At 42.8% G+C, this 20,217-nt stretch overlaps 1 protein-coding gene across 1 annotated transcript; it reads right to left on the reverse strand.

The window, feature by feature from the left end:
- Window positions 1-411: 411 nt before the first annotated feature.
- On the reverse strand, window positions 412-18,099 carry SNRNP70 (small nuclear ribonucleoprotein U1 subunit 70). The gene is made up of 10 exons (XM_083378491.1): window positions 17,907-18,099; window positions 16,467-16,623; window positions 16,242-16,304; window positions 15,999-16,053; window positions 15,758-15,822; window positions 15,172-15,234; window positions 10,867-10,948; window positions 4,831-4,932; window positions 1,929-2,016; window positions 412-1,290 (listed from the first exon to the last, which is right to left on the reverse strand). The coding sequence occupies exons 2-10, from the start codon at window positions 16,611-16,613 to the stop codon at window positions 642-644; spliced, it is 1,314 nt and encodes a 437-aa protein (XP_083234617.1). The 5' UTR covers window positions 16,614-16,623; window positions 17,907-18,099; the 3' UTR covers window positions 412-641.
- Between the last annotated feature and the right edge of the window lie 2,118 nt (window positions 18,100-20,217).

Consider the following 20,217-nt stretch of genomic DNA (forward strand, 5'->3'; position numbering starts at 1 on the left):
TCCCTTTATGTCATTTCCCACATCAGTCAAATGCAGATAAATCAGGCTGATCTCAGTGCATCTTGTTGAAGTTTGCTTACATTCTTCCTCAATCTACAAAGACATTCTCCACTGATAAGAGAGCAGACTTGAACTCTATTTATAGTACTTGGTCTTTTTGCTCCCAGAACTGAATGTTTTCATTACTTTTTGATGCTTTCTACTTGCTGCTTCCTGCTCCAGCCTCCCTCTGCCCTCTCTCCCAAAGCACAAGCAAAACCCTGAATCACTGATTATCAATATATTTTCAGCAGCAGTTTGGCATGAAACTAAATACCTCTAGCTGCAGATCTCTCATTACTAGTAGCCGAGAATCAGCAAAGCACTTCTGCTATCATCCCAATCTCATATACATTTCACATGAAGAAGAAACCATTTTAACACTTTATTCTCATTTAAACAAAAATATCCAAATACATAAGGAATCGGTGGAAAGTTACATGTTAAAGAAGAAATGGGATAGGACAAACAGACCTGAAACACTTACCCTTCTAAACAAAACCAGTTGAAATCAGTTACCTCAACTGGTTGACAGGGCCTCATTGGCTAGCAGCCTGGGAAGCAGAGCCTCACCTGGCTGGACAAGGAAGAGTCTCCATTCATCACTCCAGTGGGGGCTCCATTATGTATCCATTTTCAGTAGATAAGTAGCCATCAGCTGACTGTACGGATTCTTGGTCCAGGAACATATCCTGACTGGTTTCCTCCAATGCCCCTCCCATCCCGTTGTCCTGCCCTCTCTCCTCCCGTTTTTCTCCACCCCGCTCAGCCCTCTCACGCTTGTGCTCACGATCACGATCTCTATCTCGATCCCTATCACGACGACGCTCTCTATCACGATCCCTGTCTCTGTCTTTGTCACGGTGACCACGCCGGCGGTCCCTCTCTCTCTCCCTATCCCTCTCCCTCTCTCTCCCTTTCTCTTCCCCCCCTTCAGGCTTTGCCTCTACCCCATCTACACCTATCTCGCCAAGAGCAGCCTCATCAGGCTGGGCCTCTGCCACTTCTGGCAACTCCTCCTTCTTTTCTCTGTCTCGGTCCCGATCTCGCTTGCGGTCTCTAGAACGACTCCGACGCTTGCGTTCCCGGTCTTTATCCTTGCTTCGTTCCCGGCTACGTTTCCGCTCCTCTTTCTCTCGGCTCCGTGTTCGCCTCCTGCGTTCTCGGGATCGGCTGCGACGGCGTTCCCGCTCCTTGTCCCGGTCTCGGCTGCGGTCTCGGCGATCACGTTCACGTTCACGGTCCCTATCCCTGAGAGAACCAAGGTAAAATAAACATCAAAGAATTAGAATGAAAAACTATCTGTCTGAGCACACAGCATCAACAATACAATCTAGTTTTTTCATTAAGAAAAAGTAAAACTTCCATTATGATCTTCAAATGTAATCACAAAGTTGCTAAGAACCTTAAAAAAATACTATCCAATCTGTACATAACCAAATCAAAGACTTTCTGCTACAATTAAGAACCTTCAAATTTTAAATATCAGATGATTCTTTCTATCTGCTTTGTGGATCCTTTAAGATGCAGCCAGAATCACATAAAATTTTGAAAAAGAACAGTTATTTTTTTATCTTACCTTTATTATTTTTATAAATAACTAAAGGCGGTGAACATACCTAATACCTTCCTTCTATTTTCCACACAACAACCCTAACAAGATGGATTGGCCCAACCCTGAGACAGTGACTGGCCCAAAGTCACTCAGCCAGCTTTCATGCCTTTGGTGGGGCTACAACACAATTTCCTGCTTTCTAACCTGGTACCTTAACCACTACACCAAACACTTTTTTTCCCTGTTGTTTTCACAAGGAAACACAGTTAACACTCTTAAGATCGGGAATGATGGCAGAAAACATCCTATTTTATCCCAATACATTCTGACTTACCGTTCATCATACCGAGAAGTGTCATCTCGACCTGAATGTCTTATATTTACATCAGCACCTCCCCGTCGAGTACCACCGAGACCGCCACCTACAAATGAAAAGAAAATACAAGTTGTTTCCAGTTGTATTCTCTTTGGAATCTGCCCTCTTTGGAATCTGACAGAATTGTTGTTGTTGTTAGCTGCGAAGTCGTGTCCGACCCATCGCGACCCTATGGACAACATTCCTCCAGGCCTTCCTGTCTTCTACCATCTTCTGGAGTCCATTTAAGCTCACACCTACTGCTTCAGTGACTCCATCCAGCCACCTCATTCTCTGTCGTCCCCTTCTTCTATTGCCCTCGATCTTTCCCAGCATTAGGCTCTTCTCCAGTGAGTCCTTCCTTCTCATTAGGTGGCCAAAGTATTTGAGTTTTAGCTTCAGGATCTGGCCTTCTAAAGAGCAGTCAGGATTGATCTCCTCTAGGACTGACCGGTTTGATCGCCTTGCAGTCCAAGGGACTCGCAGGAGTCTTCTCCAGCACCATAGTTCAAAGGCCTCAATTCTTTGGCGCTCAGCCTTTCTTATGGTCCAACTTTCACTGCCATACATTGCAACTGGGAAGACCATAGCCTTGACTATACGCACTTTTGTTGACAGGGTGATGTCTCTGCTTTTTAGTGTGCTGTCTAGATTTGCCATGGCTTTCCTCCCCAGGAGCAAGCGTCTTTTAATTTCTTGGCTACAGTCCCCATCTGCAGTGATCTTGGAGCCCAGGAAAATAAAATCTGTCACTACCTCCATTTCTTCCCCATCTATTTGCCAAGAATTGAGAGGGCCAGATGCCATGATCTTGGTTTTCTTAATGTTAAGTTTCAACCCAAGTTTTGCACTCTCCTTCTTCACCCGCAACAAGAGGCTCTTTAGTTCTTCTTCACTTTCTGCCATTAGAGTGGTATCATCTGCGTATCTTAGGTTGTTGATATTTCTTCCGGCAATCTTAATTCCAACTTTTGATTCATCTAGCCCTGCCTTTCTCATGATGTGCTCTGCATATAAGTTAAATAGGCAGGGCGACAGTATACAGCCTTGCCGGACTCCTTTCCCAATTTTGAACCAATCAGTGGTTCCGTGTCCAGTTCTCACTGTTGCTTCTTGACCCGCATATAGGTTTCTCAAGAGACAAATAAGATGGTCTGGTACTCCCATCTCTTTAAGAACTTGCCACAGTTTGTTATGATCCACACAATCAAAGGCTTTAGCATAGTCAATGAAGCAGAAGTAGATGTTTTTCTGGAACTCCCTAGCTTTCTCCATGATCCAGCGTATGTTGGCAATTTGATCTCTAGTTCCTCTGCCTCTTCGAAATCCTGCCTGTACTTCTGGTAGTTCTCGATCCACATACTGCTGAAGTCTAGCTTGTAGGATTTTAAGCATGACTTTACTAGCATGAGAAATGAGTGCAATGGTGCGATAGTTTGAACATTCTTTGGCACTGCCTTTCTTTGGAATTGGAATGTAAACTGATCTTTTCCAATCCTGTGGCCACTGTTGAGTTTTCCAAATTTGCTGGCAAATTGAGTGTAGCACTTTTACTGCACTGTCTTTTAAGATTTTGAATAGCTCAGCTGGAATACTGTCACCTCCACTAGCTTTGTTGTTGCTCAGCTTTTCTAAGGCCCACTTCACCTCACATTCTAGGATGTCTGGCTCGAGGTCAGTGACCACCTCATTGTGATTATCTGGGACATTAAGCTCATTCTTGTATAGTTCTTCTGTGTAATTTTGCCACCTCTTCTTAATCTCTTCTGCCTCTGTTAGGTCCCTGCCATTTTGGTCCTTTATCATGCCCATTTTTGCATGAAACGTTCCCTTCATCTCTCCAATTTTCTTGAAAAGATCTCTGGTCCTCCCTATTCTATTGTTTTCTTCTATTTCTTTGCACTGTTCATTTAAGAAGGCATTCTTATCTCTTCTAGCTATTCTCTGGAATTCTGCATTCAATTGGGCATATCTATGTTTTTCTCCCTTGCCTTTCGCTTCCCTCCTTTCCTCAGCTATTTGCAAAGCTTCCTCAGACAGCCATTTTGCTTTCTTGCATTTCTTTTTCTTTGGGATGGTTTTGGTTGCTACCTCTTGTACAATGTCGCGAACCTCTGTCCATATTTCTTCAGGCACTCTGTCTATCAGATCTAATTCCTTAAATCTATTTGTCACCTCTACTGTATATTCAACAGGGATATGATTTAATTCATACCTGAGTGGCCTAGTGCTGACAGAATTAGTAGAAAACATATTCTCATGCAGGAGTCCTTACTCAGTTTAGTCTTATCAGAAATTTAAATTTAAACTACTCAAAGTATCTGAATTATATATACAATAGAAATAATTCATCTTGGTAAAAGAAAAACTTAAGAAAAGGGAATCCTGTTTAATACAGGAGAATCAAGAGGAAAATATTTTAATAATGGTTAACATTTGATGCTAAGCCATAATGAAGTTTGGTTAGTATGAAGTTAGTATGAAGTGCCAGCCAACTCATAGCTTGGGGTAAGTAAATGCAAGAGAATTACAATTTATTCAACAAAGCACAGCTCAAATTATGGCTTAATGTTGTCTGAATGCATCACAAAGTACGTTAATTAGCTTAACAAAAGCCTATTTAGAACACATCATTTATTTGGGTTGAATCTGCTGATAATTCTATGCAAGTTTTCTTTTTAGAAAAAAATACTAACTTCCTTGCCTTTCATTGTACTGAACCTTATTTACCACTTTTCTAGACTTGCTCCACCTTTAGTAAATGTGAACTTAATGTGGGAGGCTAAAGTGCACATAGTACTCCAGTACATTATTCAGAACTTTAAAAAAGATGGCAAAAGAACCAATTACAGTGTGATATAATGCTTTCCCACATGCTTACCAAGTCTACGTGGGCGCCATCCCTTCACCGTCCGTCCTCTCTCTACATCCACCAGCACTCGCCTGCCATCAATTTTTTTTCCATCGGCGTGCTTGTATGCCGCTGCAATAGATTAGGAGGAATATCCAGGGGAAAGGGAACGGCAAATGGAATTGCCATTATCTACAGTGCACATAAACAAGCCCACCCCACCCCCCAAATTAATCATATGAAAAGGATCCACAGAGGCAACTCCTATGGCCCCAATGATTCCTTGAATAAGGGATTGCTTCACACCTGCTGTGGGAAATCTTGTCTAAAGTTTCTAGGAGGAAACCTAAATAGAGTGCTTGCTGGGAACAAAATCTACATTACTGCAGAATAACGGAAGCAGCGAGCACATCTCAAGAGTAACCTAGCCACATCAGCTATAAATCCTTCAGATTGTGGAGCAAGCCCAGTTCCATCCCATAATACAACCACCCTCCAGCCTCTACTGCTGCTGCAAGAAAAGAAAGTTATTGAGCAGTCAAGACATTCACATTATATTCATCATTTGCCCAGAGGGGAAAAGTCTGGGTAAAAACAATTCCTTCATCCAGTCTTTCCAGCTCACTTTAGGGTGGGCCAGGATCTACTGTACTTTTCATAGTATCCCCAACCAGCCAGTCCCAAAAAACCTAGGCCAAATCCCTCACTCATAGCGAGAGCTTCTGTGGCTAAACTAAACAGCTTAAGGAAAAGCGGATGTGAAGAGAAGCAGAATTTTTTTTTCTATGTTACAGAGGTAGTAGAAGGTTTGACTGGAAAAAAAAATATGCACCAAAAAATTAAGAGTGAGAATCCTCTACAGGAACTGGCTGGTACCCTCCCTTAAAAGATCCAACCCACTTTATCCTTCTATACCACCCTTGTTACTATCACCCAGTTGCAAATCTCTAGGGTATTTTTTAGGGAAGGGAAATATTCTGAAGCAACTTGCTAAAGGAAGGGTAGGGTGAGTACAACTAATATGTAATAAGGAAATAAAAGCATTTACCTGGAGAAACTACTTACAAAACCATTGCAACTTTTAACTCCTCAAACTCACTGCATCGGGCTGCTAGCGCTGGGGCCCGAGGCGCAGCTCCCCCCTGCCCGGGCGCCCCCGGCTGGGGCGGTATTTTGGGTTTTGCATTTTAGCTGCTGAGCCGACCTTCCCTGCCTTACCTGTCTCAGCAGCAGAAGTCGGACACTCAGATCCCCACCCCTGCCAGCCCCTGCCCAATTCCCCCATTCTCAATCCATTTCCCCAAACTAGGTAAAATCTTTTAAGAGCTTAAGCACATGTCATCCTTTAGGGATCCCCACAAGCCTTGGGAGTCTCACCCTACACTTCCAAACCTACTGAAGCCTTTTATACGTGGCAGTGAATTTTAAGTGTGACAAAAGGCCACACAATTAAATGCTAGATAAAAAAAATATCCAACCCAGGCATTCAGAAATATTTCTTTTTAAGGAGAAAAAAAAAGCTTTCAACTTCAGATAAATACCAATAATGTTTGGCTACCAAACTACTTGTAGCCTTGAGAAATAACCATGATTCTTTAACTTTTTTTTGGTGGGGGATATTTATTAAAATGTAATAGTTTAACTAAAATGTCTGACACTAGAAAGAAAACAGGGTTTGTACAAAATTGCAAGGGAAATATTTGTGGTTGGGCTTAAAAACTCACAAATTTTTTAAAATAATAATGTTTTAAAAATATTGAAGGAAAATGAATTCATGGGGACAAACAAAACACTAGGGAATCTCTCTCCTCTGATGTGTGCACATAGAAATAATGCAGAGATGTTTTTCCCCATTTCCTCTTGGGGATGGCAATTCTCAAAGAAATGGATTCTAGTGTACAGACTTACAGTCAGAAAAAAACATTACTTCAGAAAAATATTGAAAAGCTAATAGTTTTGGGCAAAAGCCTTTATGCAAATAAATACTAACTCTAACTTTTTACCACTGAGAACATTTTCATCTTGTCTAGTATACTCAGACAAGCTTTGATGAGAGATGCATTTCCCCAAAGTCTGCCATCCTCCCACCTCCATTAAAAAAAAGAGAGAGAGAAGTTTGAAACATGGGACTTGACTGAATTGTCATTGTCAAACTGTTTCACATTACTAAGAGGTCATTCTGCATTTTGAAGACGCTCATCAAGCTGAGAATCAGTCAGTCAAGTTTGATGTTGGAAACGATGACACACCATCATCTGTTACAAATAAAGTTAAATCCATGGCTCCTCTCCAGATAAGGTAGCCAGTAGACCAGAGTCACTAATCCACCACCATTTTATTGTAGAAAGGAGATGAAGCTGGGCCTTTTCCAATGAAGAAGTCAATCCGAGGAAAGATGAATTGCAGCATGCTTACCTGAAACCACCCTCTGTACTGAATCTTACCTTCTAGAACATTTTACATAAAGCAGAACAGGCCTATCATAAAAAACCTCTGATTTTTCCAGAGCTTCAAAGACTTCTGATGGGATATTAAGAATGTGGAATGAAGGGGGCAACTAATCAAAACCTATTCTCTGATTTATACACAATTAGGCCTGAAAAGTTATTTTCAAAGCCCTTATATTTTACTAATGGCAGTAAATTTACAACTCTAAGCTTCTGAATGCCAAATTGGAGCCTCAAATTACTGCCTTATCTAAGAGGTTGGCCACCTGACTTCCAAAAGATGAGATGAAACATTCATTTTTAACACAGAAATCCCATCCTCAAAAAAGAAATTCTTGTAATTCTTCCAATTTCAATATGTTTATATGTAAGTATCAAGGGGGAGAAATAACAAGGGAAGAAACATTTGATTTACACTTCTTTCAGGTATTTTATTGGAAGGCATATTTAATGAAAACAAATAAATATGCAAGAAGTACAAGTTTTTTTAGGGATTGTTACACGACAATTCACATATTTTTCAGAATTAGCACAGCTGGTTATCTGGTCTGAATAAGGAAAAATATAGAACTGAAAGGTTCCATGAGGACTTAAGTTTTTAGATAGTTCCTCAAAGGACCAATGTAAACTGATCAGATTAAATGATTTACAGCTCAACTTAAAATCACAGAATAGCTGTGGGTTTTTTGTTTTTTTTGCTAGTGTGGAACTCAAGGATAAAACTTATAATTATTCTCTGGATTCAGGGGCCAGCAACTAATTTTCATGGAAATTGTTTGTACTGTTTAGTTATCTTAACAACTCAACAGTATCCTAATACAAAACTAAAATGAAGAATGTTTGTCAGTCTTTAGAGTTCACCATTTTGTCTTGTCCTTGCTTTGGTCAGTTTTTCCAAATAGTTCCCAACAATAAGAATTAGAATCATTCCCAAAGAGAATACTCTGGGAATAATAAAAATTGTCCAGAAAACTTAAGGCTGGGAAAAGCATTTCTAGATACAGTTTTGACTTGGAAAAGGTAAGCTGATAATGGCCCCATTTAATTCCTACATTTTAAAATCTTTACAACTACAAATTCAGGGAGGCAAAATAAGTCCTGAATGTTAGCTATGAGCTTTCTTAACATTCCTAGCTGTAGCCTCCTTCAGGCAGAATGAAAAGCTCTGAATGCTACACAATTGAAAGAGCTAAGCTAAAGAAGCCAGACAGAAAAAAAGATACAAGAAAAAACAGCAAGAAATGTGTGTTGTGTCTGAAATGCCCTCTCTACCATTATCCAGGAACCCAGCAACAGTAGTATAGTTGCCTGCTTTCATGTCAAAACCCTTATTTAAGGGAACAATGAGTTAGAATCTCTGTTGAGACAGACATCCCAACCATGTCCCTCTTAAAGGTTCATTATGGCCTTGGCAAGCCATACCAGGGGTAGCTAAAAAAAATCCACTTACTTAGCTTTGTGCCCCAAGTTAGACTAAAACTACAACTGCCCATTAATCTACTAGCTAAAAGCAGAGCTCAAATATCCTGTGTTGCTTCAAATCAACTGAAAGTTCAGGACACATGCAAAAATATGCACTCCCTCCTAAGAAACACATTATTAGCTGATCAGTTTGTCTATCTCAAGTTTAACCAAAAATAGGCTGTATCTGCACTAACTAAAATATCTGCATTATTCTACACAGAGGTAATGATTTTCCTAAGTACGGAATCCAAGGGATGAAACATGCAACTAGACTTTCTAGTATCTCATATGCAAATAATCTACCAACTGTAAAGAATGTTTTGATGATTTAAATGTAACTTTAACATTTAAATTCAAGAACGTATTCTAGGAACATGTTCACTGAAGTGAGGTATCAAACAGAGTACAAATAAATACTCATAGATGGCTGCCAACTTCCATTTAAGTTACTATAAGAACAAAATTAGCAGCAAGATGCACAAACTCTATAGTTTTGCCTTGTTTTTAAAATGACAGTGAAAGATTTTTGTTTTGTGCAAGTAGTACAATCCAAGAAAGCACTATTGTATGTTAACCCAAGAAAGCACTATAGAAATTGCGCAAATGGTGCTATTTCTTTCTAGGGACATATATCCTTAATGACTTTGAATGATGAGGTAATTAATTAATCATGTTAAATTACAATACTACTTTCACATACTTTGGAGCAATTAGCAACATTATAGTTTTGTCTTTGTGTAGCCAGTCAGATAGGAACTCTGTTTATTTTGTGGTCCTTACATTAGAACTTTGCCATACATTTGGATTTACATAGTTTAATATAGACACAAACCAATTAGAATTTGTGATTAAGAGGAAATATTTATTTTGGATTAGGCAATATGAAATATATATGTAACTCAGTTTCATATGCCACAAAAAAAAGCATTTTGATTCCTTCGAAACAGATTCTGCCTATTTCTCTCCTCAGTCCATAGATTATAAAGACTATAAAATGGTACATGTGTGACTTAAGGAAGGAGGATTCACTCAGGATATTTGAGCTATACTAGAAATGGCTGGCCTGTTGCTCCCTCCCTCTTTTAATCCAGGCTGAAAAATATACATTAGACCATGAGGAACCTATTTCTTTTTCTCCTTCTACACAGCAAGAGAGTTGTACAGAATCCAAAAGAGAAATAGATTCCTTCCTTCCCTCCACCCCCATCTAAACCATATTATCTAGCATCTGCCTTTGACCTGGCTTGTGTATAGAAGTGTGTTGGGTACTGAGGTTCTTACCAATTATACAAACCCTTATACCAACCATACAATGAGATGTTGTAAAGGGGAAGCATAAGGATCAGCTGCAAGCCAGCAGTGGCAATAGCCATCAGAAAGGTGGCTGCAGTGACAATAAGAACACAGAATTAATACAACCCGCTCACAACAGCCTCTCAACAAAAGCATCTTTTCAAAACACAACTTCAGGTCAAAGTTACATTTGCTTCAGAAGAAGAACTTCTTCATAGCATTCATTCTCCCTCTTTAAAATTTTTAAAAAAACATAAAAGAATGGGCAACAGTTCAGAATGCAGGGGACCCATAATGCAAGCAGTAACTCTAGACTGCTCCAAAGAGGTTGGCATGACTAGCTGCCCACCCTTAGTTTACAGGGATCCATCCCAAAACATAGGAATTTAGGAGATAAGGAGAGGAACTGTTGCCTGTTACTTTAGCACACATCAAATTTGCGGCACCCTAGCTACGTTAATTTGATTTTCCAAAACTAGATAAAAGAATGAAAGGAATGCTCCCAAGAGAAACATCTTACCTACAATAAGAGAGACCCAATACAGTATCATCCAAGAATTATGAAATCTGTTGAGAAGGGGATTAAAACTTCCTTCCTTCTTTCATTTTAGACTACTTTGTGGATCTGATCATGAAGATCCCTTGAAAAACTATCTGAACGACATTAACGGAACTTGGGTGCTCGCCAAACCAAACTAGGCTCCCCCACTCTGTACTTACCTGTTGGGGGGAAAACCCAGGCCCTCAAATAACTTAAGGGCTTAAAATATTAAGGATCTTTTAAAAAACACATGCTTTTATAATAATTTAGTTTAAAATATGCATATAGAAAAGGTTAAAATCATCCCATAAAAGGACTTACAGTGCATGTCACGTTCATGCTCATATTCAATGAAGGCGTAGCCACGTGGCTTGCCGGAATGCTTATTGTATACCATGTAGATCTAGAAAGGAATAATTAAGCGGACACATAAGCTCAATGTAGCCCATATACAGCAGTCTTATTTCCTTTAACTTGAAGGTCATATTGGGCTTCAACTGGTTCACTGAAAATTATACCAACATAAGGGGTACTTGTTATACATCCGTTATTTACATTTTGATGTTTTGCAGGGTTCTGTAACAGCAAAGTGCTACGAGGTGTTTTTTAAGGGTCTGAAGATGATATTAAAAGAGGAAAATCAAGTAGTTTAGATGTCTTTTTTCAAATTTTGTATTTGTTTGTATACACATTTTACAACCATTTTATTTATTTATTTATTTATTTATTTATTAGTTTTTATAAACCGCCCTTCTCCCGAGGGACTCGGGGCGGTGTACAGAGGAAGGAAGGTATACAGATTGAACAAAAAAGATAATAAGAAACACTAATGAACACAAACTGGGACCCCAATTAACGCTATCATGCCAGGCCAGCCTGCTGAAACAGGAAAGTTTTTAAGTCGCGACGGAAGGTACGGAGGTCAGGGGCCATCCGGATTTCTGTTGGTAAGGTGTTCCAGAGGGCTGGCGCACCCACTGAGAATGCCCTCCCCCTGGGGGCCACCAGCCGACATTCCTTGAGCGGTGGCACCCTGAGGAGGCCCTCTCTGTGGGAGCGCACAGGACGGTGGGGTGCTGACATCGGCAGAAGGTGCTCCCGAAGGTAGTCCGGACCCATGCCATGTAGGGCTTTGTAAGTCATCGTTAGCACCTTGAACTTCACACGGAAGGCAGCCGGAAGCCAGTGCAGCGCACGGAGGAGAGGTGTGATATGGGAGTATCGGGAGGCTCCCAAGAGTGTCCGTGCCGCCGCACTTTGCACCAGTTGAAGCTTCCGAGTGGATCTCAAGGGCAGCCCCATGTAGAGAGCGTTACAATAGTCTAGGCGAGATGTCACAAGGGCATGGGTGACTGTACGTAAGGAATCCAGGTCCAGATAAGGCCGCAGTTGGCGAATTAGTCGAACCCGGGAGAAGGCCCCCTTGGTCACAGCTCCAATGTGGTCTTCCAGGGAGAGCTGCGAGTCTAGGAGGACACCCAGGTTGCGGGCCCTATCAACAGGGGGAAGTAACTTGTCCCCAATGTTAAGCAGTGGGACGTTCTGAATCTCCTGGCTTCCCGGTACGTACAGCCATTCAGTCTTGTCCGGGTTCAGTTGAAGCCTGTTTCTCCCCATCCATTCCCGGACCGCTTTCAGGCAGCGGGACATCACGTCTAGGGCATCACTGATATTGTTTGGAGTTGAGATAAAAAGCTGGGTGTCATCAGCATACTGATGGTACCCTACTCCAAAACTGCGAATGATCTCACCCAGCGGTTTCATGTAGATGTTGAACAGGAGAGGCGAGAGGACCGACCCCTGAGGGACTCCGCAAGCGAGAGGCCTCGGGGTCGACCTCTGTCCCCCTGTCAGCACCGACTGCGAGCGACCCTGGAGAAAGGAGGAGAACCAACGCAGAACCGTGCCTCCCACTCCCAGTCCCCTGAGGCGTCGCAGCAAGATACCATGGTCGATGGTATCGAAAGCCGCCGAGAGGTCTAATAAGACTAGGACAGAGGAATGGCCCCTGTCCCGGGCTCTCCAGAGATCATTCATCAGAGCGACCAATGCCGTCTCCGTGCTGTAGCCCGGCCTGAAACCCGATTGGTACGGGTCTAGATAAACCGCTTCATCCAGGATCTGAGGAAGTTGGTGCGCCACCACGCTCTCAACAACCTTCGCAAGGAAGCGAAGATTGGAGACTGGACGAAAGTTATTCAAAGAGGATGGGTCCAAGGTGGGCTTCTTGAGGAGAGGTCTCACCACCGCCTCCTTCAAGGCGGTGGGGAAGTGACCCTCACTCAGAGAAGCAGAGATGACCGCTAGGAACCAGCCTCGTGTCGCCTCTCGAGCTGCATAGGCCAGCCAGGAAGGGCACGGGTCCAGTAAGCATGTGGAGGAGCTTAACCTTCTCATAATCCTGTCCACTTCCTTAGGAGTTACAGGATCAAATTCTTCCCAGATGACGTCGACAAGACTGTCCATGTCTTGTTCTTCCATCTCAGCCCAGTTGGAGTCCAGACCAGTTCGAATCCGAGCGATTTTATCCAGCAGATATTGACCAAATTCCTCGGCTCGACCCTGCAAGGGTTCCTCCCTCACCTCTTGGTTTAATAGGGAGCGAGTCACCCTGAACAAGGCAGCTGGGCGATTATCTGCGGACGCGATGAGGGTGGAAAAGTAGTTGGATTTTGCCACCCTTATCGCAGCGAGATAAGACCTGGTGAGGATTCTTAGTCGCAATCGGTCGGATTCGGATCGACTGGACCTCCAACGGCTCTCTAGGCCCCGTCTCCGACGCTTCATCTCCCGGAGCTCCTCGGTGAACCATGGGGCTCGCTGGGATCTGCGCCGGGTCAGAGGCCGCAAGGGTACAACTCGGTCCAGAGCCTCCGTGGCTGCCTTTTCCCAGGCTTCCACTAAGGCTTCCGCCGAGCTGTGAGCAGGGGGTGCATGCGAGTCCCTAAGCGCTGCCTGGAACTTATCAGGGTCCATTAGGCGCCTAGGGCGGTACCATCTGACTGGCACCGTGCACCCACGGTGGGGGGTGGCAAGGGGGAAGTCTAGCCGCAGGAGGTGGTGATCGGTCCATGACAGGGGCGTAACAGTTGTGGCACCCCCACCGACATCATCACGCCACCGTCCAGACAAGAACACCAAGTCTGGGTTGTGGCCTCTCTCATGAGTCGGCCCAGAAATTATTTGCAACAGGTCCATGGCCGTCATGGAAGCCATGAACTCCCGAGCCAGTTCGGACGATCCTCCCAGGGACGGTAGATTAAAGTCGCCCAAGACCATGAGTCTTGGGAATTCAACCACCAACCCTGAGAGGACATCGAGTAGCTCGGGTAGGGCCGCCGCTGCACGATTAGGTGGTAGGTACGACAGCAGCAGACCCAGCTGCGCCCCTGGGCCGAATCTCAGTAGGAGAGACTCACACCCGACCATCTGAGGGACGGTGGTCTCTCGCGGGCTAAGGGATTCCCTGATGATAACTGCCACTCCCCCGCCCCTCCCATGAGCCCGGGGCTGGTGCAGTACCTGGAAACCTGGCGGGCAGAGGTCAACCAGAGGAACACCCCCCTCTGGGCCCAGCCAGGTTTCCGTGATGCAGGCCAGGTCCGCATGCTCACTCTCCAATAGGTCACGAATGAGGTGAGCTTTGTTGGCTGCGGACCTTGCATTCAGGTAGACCAGCCTCAGCATGGGAGGGTGCGCACCTTTGCTCCCGGGTCCTCCGGGGGAGAACAGAGGGTCGGAGCGTCTCACCGCCTCTACAGAGCGGAGATGACACTCCCGGTGACGATACGGCCCTCTGTCTGTGCACCTTCTGCCATTCCCCACCATCCTAGGGATGGGACGTTCGTCAGTACGCCACTGGGTGTTATCGGCGACTGGCCCTCGTTGTACGCCGTCGCGAACGGCCGTGGGCCTGGCATGCGTTATGGTGGCTGGAAGGTGTGCCTTTCCCGTGCAACCATAGTCTCCTCCCTCCCCCCTCCCTAACCCCACAAAAAACTTAGCTAAGAACTTAATTTTGCCTCTCAGCCATGCAATTTAAAAAAAAAATCCATCCAACCTGCAGTTTTTACATCCATCTGACATCTTCTATTAATCTCCATTTGAATTCCAAATATACCACTTTGAAGAATCCCATCACTTAAGAGATTAACAATCAAATGGAAAAAGAGCAGCATCCTCTTTTATGCTGTTCTTGTTTTTATTTTTATTATTATTGTTCTTATTATTCTGATTTATCTGGCTAAGCATGTCCATAGGAAGATTCCTTATGATATATGGTTGTCTCCCTTTCCTGAGTTTTATGTTGTCTGATTAGTCACTATGATTGCAACTATAAAACTTCAGTTGGTATTGCCTTTGCAAATTTTAGATTGAGATAAGGACTTAAAACGATACTGCATCATCTTACTTTATATCTCTTCTGAAATTCCTTAAGTATATTTTTATGTGCAAACTACCATATTAAAATTTTTTTTCCTTTCCTTACAGACCAAAAGCAGGAATGTTAAATGATATTATCTTAACCTAGAATAGACTATGAGTACAAAAGATGCTCAGGTTAGGGTACCCCTCCTTCCTTTGTGAAGATATGTGTCTTCCAGAACACTGATCTAAACTACTCACTCTTTTGATGGGTCCATAGACTTCAAACTCTCGCCTCAATTTGGACTCTGTTGTATCGTAATTCTGGAAAATAAGTAGGAAGAGCAGAGATAAAACTTATGGAAAACCAAAGATACCTCTCTCTAGGATTATTAAAGAAGCTAACTAAATCATCTGGCACCTCAATAGCCCTTGTGAACAACATTGTCATTTTATATAATAAACTGAATGTAGGACAAACCTCAGCATTATATTTTCTAGCAAGTGGAATAGAAAAAAGCCCCTCTTCACCCCAGAAATTACTTCCCCCATCACTGCCACCAAATTTTTTTCTTGGAAAGTTGACAAATTTGGGGATGGAATTAAGCTTATAAGATAAGCTTATCTTATTAAGCTTACCTATGCTTGACCAATCTCAGCTGCACTGGTTTCCAAATAGTGACAAAACAACTGACCAGTCCCCAATTCCCAGCAAGCTATCCACTAGATTGCATGGTACTGGGAGTAATAGCATCTGGAGCTCCACAAATCACCAAGAGTGCAAGCAGCAAGTTGTTTGTATGCATTTTAATACAAGCACTGATAGAAAGGAAAAGAAATAACTCACAACTCTGGCCACAAAAAGTGTCTTGAAGGCATCTCCTTGAGCATTGGGATCGTTATGTGGATCCCCTAAATGAAAAGATAATGAATCAAATTAGGGGAGAAATGAGAAAAATATACTTCTATTTGCCCTTTTTTCCACAAGTCCCAGGCCTCATCTTTAATTAAAGGGGCTACTATTAGCTTTAAGTTGATAATAAATAGTAGTTATTCTTTTTCACAGCTTTCTACTGTGCCTCACTTACACATCTTCAATTCAGTTTCAACCTCCTGCTGTCGGCGTTCAATCTTCTCTCGCCTCTGCAATGAAAGGGACCAAGGAAACATAAGGAATGCTTATCTTGTTTTTCAGTGTATCCTCATGAAAGACAATTGTATGAATCCTTCAAGGGTTACCTGTTCAACATCCTTCTACTTAATTCTATTTTCAGACCCTGTATCCAAGCAAATATTGATGTACTTCACATTTAACTTTGTGCTATACATACCTTCCGTTCCATCCGTTCCTCCCGTGTCTCTGCACGAGTAGGTGGGGGAGCATCACGTGGGTCCTAAAAGAGACGTTCTTTTGTAATAACTCTGAATATTTAATTAAAAGACAAGATGTTGAGGAAGTAATTGCTACAGCAGCCTTTCTAATTCCACAAGCATCTAGCCAATAGTCAAGTAAGTAACAAGCCAAAGATAGTCAAGATTAATATTACTGGACTTACCTCAAACTCACGGATGTAGGGAGCAATACCACTGTATGGCTGATTATGATGTTTTTCATGGGGCAATTTTTCCAAAGGCGGCAAATAAGGTATAGGATCACGGGGCGCAAATAGTGCTAACAAGTTTGGGGGCAGGAACTGTGTCATCTTGAAACAGCTGTCATGTAAGAAGAAAAAAATTAAGGAAATCTGAAAAAAGAATGACAGTAACTAATCTATGGATCAACATGAAAGCCAAGCCCCTCCAGATTTTTTATATATAAAAACATCTGTCTGCAACAGGGTAAAAACCATCAACTTAGTTGACATATTTTGAGAGATATCTCCAGTTTGAACTTTGTTGTCACTATCACAGTAGATGGTGTCCTGAAAGTTGTTTTTCAAAATGGCAAAAACTGCTTTTCTTCAGTTCTCCAGCATATTTATTTATTTTAATTCCATTTATATCCCACCCTTCTCCGAAGACTCAGGGCGGCTTACAAGCTTAGCAGTAGCCTTCATTCTATGTATATGCCTGCTTGTTAGGGCTTATTAGGGCTTTCACACACACCCCAAGCGGCATTATTACAAAGTCAGCTTAATTGCCCCCAACAATCTGGGTCCTCATTTTACCTACCTGGGAAGGATGGAAGGCTGAGTCAACCTTGAGCCTGGTGGGATGTGAACCTGCACTAATTGCAGGCAGCTGGTGTTACTTAAGGAGGCATTAGCCCACTGCTCCACCAATATATACTATACGGTTTAGTATACGCTATAGTATATACTATATACTATTCATCTCTCTTATGAAAGAGATCCCAGAAGGATGGTGCAAATCAGACTGTCCTTCCTCTACAGTGCAGTTGGACAGATTTTTAAAAAGTGGGCTTCCCTCCTACAATCGTAATTGGTACAAGCCACTATGCCACCTCAGTATTCAAACTCTGGTTCCACGTCATGGGCTAACTCGTCTCTGCTGAACCCTCCTTTCTCGCTCGCGATAGACCAGTAGCGATAACCGGGGTGGGGGTGGGGTGAGGTGTGTGGATGTCAAACCCACGACATCTCCTGCTGCAAGAGGGTAGCGTGAGCGAGGAGCTTTGGAACTCAGCAGCGCGTGCTGCTGATTGTTGCGGCTGCTGCGGCTGTTATCCCAGCAGCCCCTTGGACCTCTCTTGCTTTAACCTGCGCGCGCAAAGTCTTCTCTCTCTTCCCTCCCCCCCACCCGCCCCTTTACCCCACAGCCTCAAACTCGTCTCACTCCCTCTGCCGCTCTTCTGTAGCAGGCCTTCCCCCGCTCCCCAGGAGACGTTGCGCAAAATCACTACCCTCAGCAACAACCGCCCCCCCCTCCACGGCCTTATTATTCCCAAGCATTATCCATTCCGCATGAATGAGCCAGAACACGGCCGCATCCCGATTCTCACGAAACAATACTATGCATGCGCTTCCCGGACGTACTTTGGGTCTCGCTAGCCGTCGTGACCCTCGACGATCTGCGTCCGCTGTTCGGCGCCTCCCGCCGCCCCAGGCTTGGCCTACTGGGCGCACACTCTGCGCATGCTTGGACCTAACCCCATCACCACCCTTGAATCCTTACGCGTCGGTTTTTGATTCGTTGCCGTCACCTGATCAATCCGCGCAAGGTTTTCTTTTCTTTTTTTAATTGGGCGATGCGGGATAAAGTGATTTTTCTCAGTACGCTATATTGGTCTATAGATGTAAGCTGATACGCTAGTCACTGGTGATAAAGATTGATCCGAGCTGTCAGAATTGGGCACTGATTCAGTGATGGCAACGGGAAATCCTGTGTGACTTTTCCGAGGTTTGATTTGTTGCAACCAAATCAATAAAACCCCTTTTACTGATTATTAATGGGGTTTTTACAAAAAAAAGGTACGCTGTTCCAAGAGGAAAGCTAAATTGCTAAATTACCTTATTAACAGTGCTAACTAAAATGCTATGGAAGTATGAATCTGCGATAGTATTTCTGTAATAAGAAATAATAAAGGAATGGAAAGCCTCCTCTGACCCGACGTTTTGGATCCCGGATTCCCAGCCAGTTACGGAAGGTTGCCTTGGATTGCTCCACGTCAAGGTTCAGGTGTAAAGGCTGGCCAGTTTTTGCAGTGATGTATTCACGAACACGTATACCGGTTGTTGGCTTATTCTTTGCTCCCTTGTGGAAGAGTCTGGAATAGCATTATTCCTGACTTCCCTAGTTTTGTGTGAATTAAGTGATTTAACTGAATTAAGTGGCTTATACGGGGAGAGCTCAGTTACGGTTATTGTTAGTGGCAGCATTGGTTACCTTTGTTCAAGGAAGAAACCAAATCAGTTTTTTTCTTGAATAACAGGATTTGAGGGAGCAGGGAGAGGGGCAAATATCTGCCATTTCCCCATCCGAATACTATAGTATGAGGAAGTAGGGACTAGTAGTGTCAAGACAGTATTATACAGTATAGCAAAATGTTTTTCAGTCTCTTTGCGTATGAAAGGTGGGGTGAGGAACATTAAAAGCTGGTACTTAACTGGTTAGGAAAAAATATGCTGAGTGTAGACGTGTCTTTGGGAAGACCAAGTTTGTTATTTTAGAATGTAATACCAGTAATACAGGTAGTCCTTGACTTACAACTGTTTATTTAGTGATCATTTGAAGTTACAGTGGCACTGAAAAAGTGACTTATGATCAGTTTTAACACAACTGCACCAGCATCCCCACGGTCAAGTGATCAGAATTCAGGCAGATGGTGACTGGCTTGAACTTATGAGAGTTACATTGTCCCAAGGTCATGCGATCACCATTTGTAATCACCTCAGTTGGCTTCCGACAAGAAAAGTCAATGGCGGAAGTCAGATTTGTTTAAAATACCATAATTTACTTAAAACTGCAGTGATTTGCTTAACTGTGACAAAAAAAGGTTATAAAATGGGGCAAACTTCACAACTGTCTTGTTTAAAAAGAGAAATTTTGGGCTCAATTGTGGTAAGTCAAGGACTACCTATATCAGGGGTGTCAAACTCTCTGCGTCATGTGACATATCATGACCTTTTTCCCCCTTGCCAGAGCTGGGGTGGGCGCAGCTTCTGCATGATGCATCTGGCCCATGGACCAGCAGTTTGACACCCTGACCTATATAATATGCTTTCACATACCCTTTTTATAAGCGTGGGATAGTTATCATTGAAAAATTTTCCCAAATATTCAGAACTCTGTAAATGCTGTGTTCTATAAAGAAGTGGGTATAAAAGATCAGTTTCTAAATACATCAATTATACATTCCATTTAGAAAAAAAATATCAAAGGAGATATGGAAGAGTGTGCATCAGGTGAAATAGACATCACCATGAAAACAACTACTGACAGAGTAATCTTGAAAAATGTCCATTCAGGTTTGTATTTTGACAATAACTCACTCGATAGAATTTTATGGTGAGACATTTGGAGTTCTATTTATAAACCTATGTTATCACTTCTTGTTATCACAAAATTGAAAAGAAGAAAGAGTGTACAGAGCTGGCCCCCACTTTCCTGGCCTTTCAGAAATATCTGAAGACTTGGCTCTGCTGCCTTATTTGAGGCCCATAGAATTTATTCTATTCTTAATTGTCTCCAAATAAATGTATAGCTTTTATGTTTTTACTTGTATAAGGCCCAGAGTCACTCTGTGAGGGAGATTGACTGTTTCTAAATGTGATGTATAAACAAAACCATATATATATTAGAAAAGGGTTTTTTAAAGTGAATTGCCTGGCAATAGGTGGCACCAGA

The sequence above is a fragment of the Vipera ursinii genome, assembly GCF_947247035.1.
Source record: "Vipera ursinii genome assembly, chromosome: Z".
Classification (NCBI taxonomy): Eukaryota; Metazoa; Chordata; class Lepidosauria; order Squamata; family Viperidae; genus Vipera; species Vipera ursinii.